General features: G+C 39.6%; 1 protein-coding gene across 6 annotated transcripts in view; it reads right to left on the bottom strand.

Annotated features, from left to right (window-relative positions):
• LOC125703194 (transient receptor potential cation channel subfamily V member 6-like) overlaps window positions 1-11,552 on the bottom strand; it is a 36,989-nt gene that overhangs the window by 5,174 nt on the left and 20,263 nt on the right. For all 6 annotated transcript variants that reach the window (XM_048967332.1, XM_048967331.1, XM_048967361.1 and 3 more), the window contains 7 exons: window positions 5,782-5,994; window positions 5,399-5,485; window positions 4,216-4,292; window positions 3,013-3,178; window positions 2,663-2,729; window positions 1,659-1,927; window positions 487-593 (listed from right to left, as the gene is read on the bottom strand). In XM_048967332.1, coding sequence (XP_048823289.1) covers window positions 487-593; window positions 1,659-1,927; window positions 2,663-2,729; window positions 3,013-3,178; window positions 4,216-4,292; window positions 5,399-5,485; window positions 5,782-5,994 — 986 coding nt within the window. The remainder of the gene's footprint in view (window positions 1-486; window positions 594-1,658; window positions 1,928-2,662; window positions 2,730-3,012; window positions 3,179-4,215; window positions 4,293-5,398; window positions 5,486-5,781; window positions 5,995-11,552) is intronic.

Here is an 11,552-nt window from a genome sequence, read left to right as displayed (position 1 = left end):
CACTAGGAACAATCCTTGCATATTATAAAATACAGTTATTATATTTACACCAAAAAGAAATCATCTTTGATTATTCCTGTCCTATTTTGAATCATCTGAAACACAGTTCATTACTGCTGAACATCTCACTGATTGCTTTTGCCTCTGCTATTTCAAGCATCAAGTGCTCAGTCAACCAAGCACAGCAGTGAAGTTTTGTCATCATTACAAGGTGTCTGAAAAAAATATAACTATGCTTTATAACCATGCAATTTCTAGGATGTTTCTTCTGGAAATAATGGAAAAGAAAGCATCAACTGATGAGAAGAATTCAATCACAGAACTTTCTGAGCAGAACAGTGTTTGTCACTCATAAACATAAAGCAGACTAGGATCTTTATTCTAGAAGGGACTACAAACTCTCCTCTCTAGTTCATTAGAATGACTCTGATCCATGCATTTGGAAGTCTCTTCTGGGATCTTTATGTGCGCTGGAAGAGAACTCACCTGAGATACCATCGGTCCCCCAGCCCGTACTCCCGCCCACAGATCCCCGAGCGAGGCCAGAGACACCGTGGCAGTTTTCGTTCCAGCATGACAGTGGTAGCAACAATCTTTACCATTAAAACAAAAATAAATATATAAATAAGACAAAGGACTGGGTTGAGTTAGGAAAAAAAAATAAATCACTCTCTTTTCAAAATTACCAGTCTCACAAGCACTCATCAGCTCCATACATAATGAAAGAAAAACACGGAGCCAATATTCTTTGTTACAGGGCAAGTCATAATTTTAGTTCTAACTGTGCTATGATTGCCAATGGTGCTCTTCAAAAAAAATGTTAAACTTGTTTCCTTCTATGCCTGATGAACACGACTAGAATAATTAATTTATAAGATAAATAAGAGGACAACATTTACATCAGCGTTAACAATTTTCAGAACTTAACTACCCTGGCCACACAACAACAGTTAACTTACTTACTATTTTATCTCAGGAAAAATACTAGGAAGTGGGTTTCCTGTTGAGCAGTTCTGTAAGCGATCTGTATGAATACATCAAAAGGCCCGAGTCTTTTCAGGAAGTGAGTCAGGCCAACTTCTCTTAATGGATCCAAAGACATTACCCACCAACTTCTAACCATTAGCTTTCATTGTATCTTCCTCCCAGACAATCTCTGCAATTATTATTTAACTCTCAATTACACAAGAATGTGATTTTTAAAGAAGAGGCAACTTTAATTCTATTTAAAAAGAAATTCCGCACTTAGTGAAGAAACTTAGTGAAGGGGGACACAGTATGGACAAGAAAGGTTGAATGGGCCTTTCCCTCTGCTGTTCAAAATAGGGTAATATTGTTGGTATATAGGGTAATATATTGGTATAGTAAAATTACTATACCAAAGATATAAGGGAAGGTAGTTTCACATGGGAAGATCTACAGAAAAGTAGTCTATAGAAAATCATACTGATAAAACAACACTTGGAAACTGATGCACAGAATCAGTAAAGCAGAATTAAAGGGCTTATTGAACCATGAGAAGCCCATGAGCAAAGTGAGGGTCTGGGAAAGATTTTATAGTGCAGAGAAAGTAAAATAAGTAACTGAAATGGGTAACATATTTTTCCTGGACAAATTTTCCTTACTTTTATTCAAAGAGAACACCCTACTCAGATTACCTGGGCTCTCCAGAGTTCATCTCGTTCATGAGCCACTCTCCAGTGGGTGTCACCCATCATGGCAATTAGCAAATTGAGCATAAGGAGGGTGGCAATGATGGCAAAGGCAAAGTATACCACACTGTACATAAAAGGCAGGTCTACATCATAGTTTGCAGGGCCATCAATGATAGTGAGAAACAGCTCAAAGGTGGTGAACAAGGACATGGGATAGTTGTAGAACTGCCCGAGGTTTTCAGGGTTCTCTGTCTGGAAGATGATGTAAAAAGCTAAAGGAGAACAATGGGGAAAAATAAAAGATATAGTTTAAAAATGGGAATCATAATCCAAGAGCAACAACAGAGTCTTATTAAGTGAAGCTGACAATACAAGCTAGTCTGGGAAGGAGTTACATGTAGGAAGTCTGCTCCTAAAGTAATGCTTCCCATTTTATTATATTGGTCCACAATGTCAGAAGCAGCGCCATGCTGGTGGTACGGTGGCAGATGCTTAACCTTCCCAACAATGTTCCACCACAAAGGCAGTCTGATAAAGTGGCACCTGACAAAGAATATATGAATATGAAAGAGTATGAATCAAAGGCGTGTCACTGAATTCCTCCATTTAGAAAAAATGGCGCCTATTGACTGTCATCAAAATTGTCTACAAATGGAAATTTTTTCTTATTCGTGGAAAGAATAAAGCTAAATGTGTCACTTTTCAAATACAAACACCATAAATACAATATGCTTTTAAATTTTGACTTAGATATACATAGATTTATCTGGATTGTCCTAATTTCAATTACCCTGGAAGGAGCAAGAGTTGAAAACCAAGCTAATCAGAACATAAATCAGTCCAAAGAAAGAGTCTATATTCAAAGAAATAGAAAATGCACCATATCACTACTTTTGCCAACTTTTATTCAGAGTATGACATGAGAGTAATCTGAAACCAAAAGCACTTAATTCATATCAAAGGAGTTGGCAAAGTAATGTAACACCATTTTCCTTTTCTAGACTTACCTGATGCAAAGCCTAGTATCACCACAGCCATGAGCCAGCAAAAGCGCATAAGATCTCCAAATATCATCTGCAGAGCAAAGATAGAGCCACCATAAGACCCAACTGTACCACCAAGCCACCATGCAACCCTTGTAAATCATTTCCAGATTATAACATCAAAAGTGGATGAGAGGAAGCTTCTGCATGAAAGAGAGAATATGAAAGTCCCAAACCCTTCATTCAGACAGGAACTTGTCCATTTGCCACTAATGCAAGTCCAGAGGGAGAAAAAGTATTCTTTCAATTCTCCCTGTGTGCAAAGAGGTGTCACAACATGTGCAACAATCCCTTTTTTTTTTTTTTTCTTATACCTTCTGGATCATGATGGTGAAGGGCCCAAGCATCTGGAAGCCTCGTGCAAAGTACATGACATTGCACCATCCTAGTACCAGGGCAAAGGACATGGGCACCACCTCACCAGTAGTGCTGGTAAGACGCATCACCATGGTTACCAGAATCATGCAAGCATATGTGATACTGCAAAGGAAGAAGAGACAGTAAAAAAATGTTCAGTAAAGAGATCTTACCCTTACTTTTTCTTTTCTTGACAAAAATTTCAAGACAGGCACATACAGCCACCAGCTCATAGGCAGAGACCAATCAGCATGCTCAGTTCTAGCTGTCCATTCGCCTGGCTTCTTATACACCACTTGGGCCAACAAGAGAAAGAAATCAACAATAGGAATGCTCTAAGGCAGGCATGTCCAGCTCGCAGCCTATGGGCCGGATAGAGCCCAAGACAGCTAGTAATTCGACACAAGATCATTAACTTCTAACATTATGATTTGATTTTATAGCACTATTTGTCATCAGCTGATTACAAATAGTTTGAGGGCAGATTGTCTAGGCTACAACAGTACATTGTGGAGGGGAGGGAACAGTGCAGTGCCAACTCTGCCACTTGCACCCACTCAGACACATTAAAACCTGCGTGTGTTGCACGTTACATGTACTTGTACCAGTTGATGAGAAAACACAGTGATTACTGATAATAACATTTCAACTCACCTACAGTGTATGTGAGGACTTGTGCTTTTTGTTATTAAGTAGGCATGTAAGTTTTCTTATTTAATTATTAAACTCCAACTTGTGTTATTTCTTAGTATAATTTAATAAGTTTACAAATTCACTGTGGAAGAAATATCCAGAGTGCTCATGTAGTGCTGAGAACTTTTTTTTTTTTTTAATTTTGACTATTTCAAAAAGTTCACAAAAGTATAAAATAATTTACAATACATTTTTAACTAGTTTTGCAATATGCACTTGATAAGTGTTTCTGCTATCCTGTTTCTATTTTGTTACTTATATACGTTAACTCTGTTATATATTTTGTACGTGGCCCAAGACAATTCTTTACTCAGTGTGGCCAAGGCAAGCCACGGTTGGACAACTGTGCTCTAAGGGAACAGAGGAGGTGACTCATCTAGAAAAACACAGGGTTGGATGGGAGGGGGAAGTTGCAGGAGGAAATGAGAGATCATGTATTTATTAAACTTAAAAAGTGGTGTACTTACACAATTATGTGGAAAGGTCCTCCCAGGATGGTTTGTCCAAAGTATTTCGCTGCTCCAACTCTAAGAATATCTGGGATCTAAGAATGATATCCTATTGACTTCAGGATTCCATTATTAAACTTAAGGTAACCACTAATATCAACAGAGTCTTGGGGTCAATTGTATCTGCTCTGTGTGCTGCTTCACAGTTTGATTATAATTTTACTTTAAAAACAGAACGAATGAAGCAGGCAGATTGAGAAATTTTGATACGAGGCAGAGATTCTGCAACACAGAGCTACGATCCTGAAGATAGTGTAGAATACTTTGAAGAGACTAGACAAATAGCTGAGAAAAGACAAAAAAAGAACTCAGAGGGGCTTGTTATGTCATCCTCTCTTTGCTAGCTGTAGCAGAGCCCCAGAGTCCTGACCGAAAATAGAATAGGATGAAACACCTCTTCTTGTGAAACATATATGAGGAGAGATAAATCTCTTTTTTTTCTTTTCTCTCTCTCTTTTTTTTTTTTTTTTTTTTTTTTAATGGGGTTTGAAAACTCAATCTTACTACAGTTATTACCTTTGGAACCAGTATTTCAGTTTTCTCTATATAAAAATTTTGATCTTCTACTTCATGTTACAATGATACCATATGTGTGTACTTGTTTAGTTTAAAAAACTTCAGCTCTGATCTAATTTTAAAATTAAAACTCTAAAATTCATGATCAGGAAATCACCTAGACACATCTACTGCAGAACTTTGGTTGTGAACACTCCTTTTATAGGCCCACATTGTTGCTACTCTCCAATCAAACATAAACTTTCCTGTATAAGCACAGGATTCATTTTACCCATCTCCCACATCAGTATAGAAAGTCTCTTATAATCTCATGTAATAGTTGGGTTCAGTTGGAACCACAGATGATGCTAATGGGAAATCTAGCACTATCCTACAGATAGTATTTGATAGTGATCAGCCCATCTAATTGATTCTTCAGTACCTAGAGTTTTACTAGTAAGCTGTCAAAGCATCTGTTTCATCCAATAAATACTGTTGACAGTGTCAGCTGCAACAGATGTATACTGAAACATTTAGACTCAGCAGATAACCCTTACTGAGTTATGAGCACAAACTCATTTTTATGCACAAAATAAAATCATGTCTTGATTCAGTTCAAAACTCAATAGCTCACTGTTTCTCTTACCTCAAGGATCAAAATTACTACAGCTCCAATAACTGTGATCAGCTCCCCCACCAGCCTCAACTCATCCTCATATGTTACATAAGATTCCTGAAAGGAGAAAAAGGAATGAAAAGAAATTAAAACAGAGAATGGGGGAAAAGAAGGCCCACTGTTACTGTAGCAAACAGGAATAGGCGTGACAAGGCCACAGGAACTATCCCAGCCCAAACAACAGAGAACAGACCATGCTTAGTGTTCCTCACTTGATGAAGGTCAGCTGATGGGGAAAGGATGACAGCTGTGAAAACTGGAGAATAGGAGACACTTGGACTTTCCAGATAAGTAGGTGAGATAGAAATTGCCCAGTGCTGCCTGTGGAACTCTCATTCCTACTGACACAGTACCTGCAGCATTTTCTGGACATAGACTGTATTGTCTCTACTGCTTGTCTTATTGCCTGTTCGAGGTTTCAGTGGCCGGTAGACACAGCACATAGTGAAGCAGACCATGTAGAGTACATAGAATAAAGCCAGGAAGCAGAAATAGGGCCGTCCATACATATTCCACTTCAGGCTCACCAGCTCCTTCACAGGTGTTAAATCTAAGATCTGGCGTGCCTGAGAAAGATAGAGAGAAGGAATTATTTACTGTGAGGGAATTTGTTTATAAGCATCATTGACACTGTTTCCCTGGAAAATGTTAACAAACTGCTCTCACATTATTCAGCATTAGGAAGCCAGTTTGGTTTTGAAAAATTAGAATGATCAAGTGATTTTGGGTTTGCTCAGTTTGCTAGTAGGGCCTTGGAAAAAGAAAACATGTACATAGAGAACAGCTTTTGTGTACCAGTGGCATACACTGGAAAAGTATATTAGACACCGTTTAAGACATGTTTTCTGTCTCTGTAGCCTGGACCCATACGAATATTTGATACAGTCCAAAGGGCTAAATTTAGAAAAAGTTTACCAAATCTGTGAACACATGTAATAATATTTCAATTCATGAACTTTTTTATTGTAACTGGAAAATTCTTTGAAGAATATTTTATGTTAAGTGAGAAAGTAAGATGTAGAGCAGACAAATGCAATCTTCTGTTTGAAATATACGTCACTGTTAGAATATGCAATTATATTTTCAGTTTCTAAGCAATATTGTGGAATTTTTTCTTAGATTTTTTTTTTCTCCAAATTGGAGTTTTTCATTTTTATGTTTAAATTAATACTAGTTTCAACTGCTATTTCTATCAATGTCAGTGCAATTGTGGAAGCGTTATCTTTAGGAAACAGATCAAAACGTCCACAACATCACTTGCTCTTCTTAAAAAACTGATGTTTCCTAGGTGACTAAGAGGACTTAGCAAAGATTTTGAAAGTTCTTTTACTTCTGTCTAAATGCTGATTCTTAATGGCCCGCATTTTCAAGTTTTCATTAAGCTATGATGATAAAAACTACAGTACACTCCTAATAAGGCATACTGTTAAAGTAAACAAACAAACAAAGCTCTTTCAACTTAATTCCTCAGGATTATTTAGATTGTATTCAAGGCCTTGACCTTTTATTTTAATGTGACTGTGGTACAGCTTAAGCATATCTAAAAGACCACATATTTCCAGGAATAAACAGAACCTTCAATGAGCATCTTGCATGATAGAAAAAACAGCGCTACTGAATACACTGGGGTTATTTTTCTGTCAAAGATCTGCACATATTCTTACAAACTGTGCAGATGAGAATTTCTAGACAGAGAAAAAGCTTCATCAAAAAGGTTAAGAGTATAGTTTTAGAAGTGACAAAGAGGCTTTATAAAATGCTACAGCTGTAGAATTATGAGCATTGGAGGGAGTGAGAAATCTTCTTTCATCGTCCATTTCAATTTACAAAATTAAAAGGAATAATCCAGAAATTTTCTTAACTGTCTTCATGGCTGCTGTGGTTGATTTACACATGTGCACATAAAGAGCAAAGAAAATATAGGAAGATGTTCTGAAAAAAAAATTCAACATTTTTTCTCTGTTGAGCATCACTGATCTAAAAAAAAAAAAAAAAAAAAAAAAAAAAAAAAAAAAAAAAAAGAACAATACTGAAAAGAATAAATAAAGCGGGTGATGCACAACACAATTTCTCACCAACAGCTAACTGATATTTGAGCAACAGTATCCCACCTTAGTCAACTTGCTCCGAACTTCATTGTTGAGCTTGAGGTTGTATTGTATGAAATATCCTTTTGGTCATATTAGATCCAGCTTCTTGTGCACTCCCTGCTGGAATCAGGTGTACCCTCAGCAAGTTTGTTGATGACACCAACCTGAGTGGTGCAGTTGACACAATAGAAGAATGGAGGGAACACCATCCAGGGAGACCTGGACAGGCTCAAAATTGGGCACACAAGCATCTAATGAGGCATAACAAGGCCAAGTGCAAGGTGTTGCACTTGGGACAAGGCAATCCTGGACTTGGAAAAGAATTCCTTGAGAGCAGATCAGTAGAGAAGGATTTGGGGGTCTGGTGGATGAAAAGCTGGGCATGAGCCAGCAGTTTGCTCTTACAGCTCAGAAGGCCAACAGTATGCTGGGCTGCATCAAAAGAAGTCTGGCCAGCAGGGAGAAGGAAGTGATTGTCCTCCTTTACTCTGCTTTTGTAAGGCTCCATCTGAAGTACTGTGTCCAAGTCTGGGGCCCCCAGTACAGGAAGGATGTGAAGCTGTCAGAGCAGGGCCACAAAGACAATCAAAGGGCTGGAGCACCTCTCCTATTAAGAAAGGTTGAAGGAGTTGCTCTGATGTAGCTTGGAGAAGAGAAGGCTCTGGGGAGACCCCATTGTGGTCTTCCAGTACTAGAAGGGAGCATACAGGCAGGATGGGGAGTGACTTTTTACATGGTCTGATAGTGATAGCACAAAGGGGAATGGCTTTAAACTGAAAGAGGGAAATTAAAGTAGATGTTAGGGGGAAAAGTCGCTACTCAGAGAGTAGTGAGGAACTTGAACGGATTGCCCAGAGATGTTGTGGATGCCCCATATTTTGGAGGCATTCCAAGCCAGGTTGGCTGGGATCCTTGGTAGCCACAACAGGGAGCTTGGAACTAGATTGTCTTTAACATACTCTCAACCTAAGCCATTCTATAACTGTGATACAGGGTAATGTGAGAAGTAGAAATTGATTTAGTACAAGAATTGCTCAGGAACAGCGGAAAATTTGTGATATTAACATTATTACACTAAATCCAAAACAGCAGCAATACCAGTTTGTCATGGTTCAGCCTAGTTAAGTGACCATGAATTCTGTGACCATGAAGGGCAAAGGGACTAGCTAGATTGGACAGGACCATCTTGATTATTAGATCATCAAGTATTCACCAAGCAGATGGCTTCTGCCAAATGCTTCTCCTAGTGCCTAAATGTTCCACCACCCGTTGCCTTCAACATAGTTTTAACAGCCCATTTTATTGTTCAGTTTTACCAGAAGCTGATGCATGGCAGGGAATATGATAAATCCATTCGGTGCCATGATCTTATGGGCTCGAGTGCTCTCTCAGCAAGTTTGACAATGACACCAAGCTGAGTGGTGTGGTTGACACATTAGGAGAAAGTGACACCATCCAGAGGGACCTAAACAAACTCAAAAGATGGGCCCAGTGAATATAAGGGAGCTGGGCTTGTTCAGCCTGGAGAAGAGAAGGCTGCAAGGACACCTCATTGCAGCCTTCCAGTATTTAAAAGGGGATTATAAACAGCAGGAGAATCAACTTTTTACAAGGGTAGATAGTGATAGCACAAGGGGGAATGGTTTTAAGCTCAAGGACGGAGGGTTTAGATTGGATGTCAGGGGGAAGTTCTTCACAGAGAGAGAGACGAGGTGCAGAGACAGGCTGCCCAGAGAGGCTGTGGATGCTCCGTACCTGGAGATGTTCAAGACCAGGCTGGATGGGGCCCTGGGCAGCCTGATCTAGTACCAGACCTGGAGGTTGGTGGCCCTGCCTGTGTCAGGCAGGTTGGAACTTGATGATCCTTGAAGCCCTTCCAATACAATGCATTCTAAGATTCTGTGATCTTTGGTCAAAGTATTTACAAAAGAATTTTTGAAATGAGTCCCATTATCTGACTCAATTCTTTCTGGAGCACTATGTCATCACAGGACTTGTTTCTTGAGACCTGGTATGCTGTTTTCGACAGTAGCATGGGATACAGGATATGTTTCAAGCCCCCATCATGGTAAGTGCATAACACATACCATCACAGGTTCGTGGCAGAGTGATATAATCAACGTGCCATGCCACTCCATATTTATGCTTTTACCATCACCTTTCCTCACAGAAAGGTTTCACCCTCTTGGCTTGCTTAATTGTGGTGCATATCCATGTAGTCATGCATAACCTGTGCAATAACATCCTTATTTAAGTCCACCACTTGGTCTCTAGCCCACTGATATGTTGTATCTCTTCCTTCTTGAACCGAGGTTTCATGAGCCCAACTAGAAATAATTCACCCGTTGCCACTCCAAATCTATTTGAGCCCCTTCAATTCTGGCAGCTTGATCTACCTGTTGGTTATTTCTTCTTCAGTAGCCAGAAGTTGGTTCTTCTTCAGTGGCTCAACTCTTGGTCACTTGAGCATCTGTATATGATGCACCTTTACAACCCTATTCTCTGTTCAGGTAGCAAAGTCTTTCCATATTTGAGCAACCTATATAGGCTTACCCTTTCTTTGCCAGTTGTTTCATTCTCACTGCTGTTACCATCCCCATACAGCATTTGCTACCATCCATGAGTCAGTATAAAAATAAGGCGTTGGCCACCTCTCCTGTTCAGCAATATCTAAGGCCAGGTGTCCACTGCAGAGCCTTTACCTCTGCAAATTGTCTTGATTCTCCTTTTCTTTTGGTGGCCTCTTCAATTTGTCATGTAGGGCTCCACACAGCAGCTTTCCATCTGCCATGTTTCCCCACAGTATGACATGATCCAACTGTGAACAGAGCATATTTCTTTTCATTTTCTGGTAATTCGTTATATGGTGGGGCCTCTTTAGCACATATTACCTCTTCTCCTGATGATGTTCCAAACTTTTTACCTTCAGGCCAATCCATGATCACTTCTAAGATCCTTGGATGACCGAGATTCCTCATCCAAGCTTGTTGTGTAATCAACGCAATCCACTCACTCCAAGTGGCAACTGTAACACAATGGGTGGAGAGAACCTTTCCTTTAAACATCCAGTTTAGCACTGCCAGTTAGGGTGCTAAAAAGAGTTGTGTTTCAGTACTAATTACTTCGGAAGCAGCTTGAACCCCCTCATATGTGGCTAATATCTTCTTTCCAGTTGAAGTATAGCTCTTTTTGGAGTCCCTTAACACTCAACTCCAGAATCCAAGTGGTTGGCCTCAGGTCTGTCCTGAGGCTCTTTACCTCCAAGTGGGGCCTCTTTCTCCAGCGGCAATGTAGAAGGTTTTTGTATCATATACCATATGTATTGGCTCCAGGGCGACGGCACAGGCTGTGTCCTGTTTAATTTGCTCAAAAGCCTACTGCTGCTCAAGGGCCCATGTAAAATTATTATTCTTCTGCATCACCTGATGAATGTTGCTTACAATGAGGCTACAGTTTTGGAACATGCATTCTTCAAAAACCCACTACACACTGAAAGGATTATGTTTCTTACTAGTGAGCAGAGAAATAGCAGTAATTTATTGAATAAATCTGTTGGCATGTGACAATGTCCATCTTGGCACTTTATAGCTAGGAACTGGATTTCCTGTGCAGGCCCCTTCATTTTGTTTTGGTTAAAGGCAAAACCGATTCACAGAAGGATTTGGATAATACTCCCTCCTTTCTCTTGTATTGCCCTACACAGTAATGTCATCAGTGTACTGTAGGTGCTTGGGAGCACTGCCCTGTTCCAGTGCAGTTTAGATCAACTGATGGCAAATTATTGGGCTATGTTTCTATCCTTAGAGCAAACTGTTCCAGGTATACTGAATTCTTCTCCAAGTGAAAGAAAACAGTGGCCTATATTCTGTGGCCAAAGGATTGGAGAAGAATGCATTAGCAATTTCAGCTGTAGCATACCACTTGGCTGCTTTTGACTCCAATTAATACTAGAGTTCTAGCATGTCTGATACAGCAGCACTCAGTGGGGGTGTGACTTCATTTAGGCCACAGTAGTCTACCATCAGCCTCCATTC

This window comes from Lagopus muta, chromosome 1 (genome assembly GCF_023343835.1).
Source record: "Lagopus muta isolate bLagMut1 chromosome 1, bLagMut1 primary, whole genome shotgun sequence".
Lineage (NCBI taxonomy): Eukaryota > Metazoa > Chordata > Aves > Galliformes > Phasianidae > Lagopus > Lagopus muta.
Note: the sequence above shows the minus strand (reverse complement) of the source record. Positions and strands in the feature narration are given on the sequence as shown.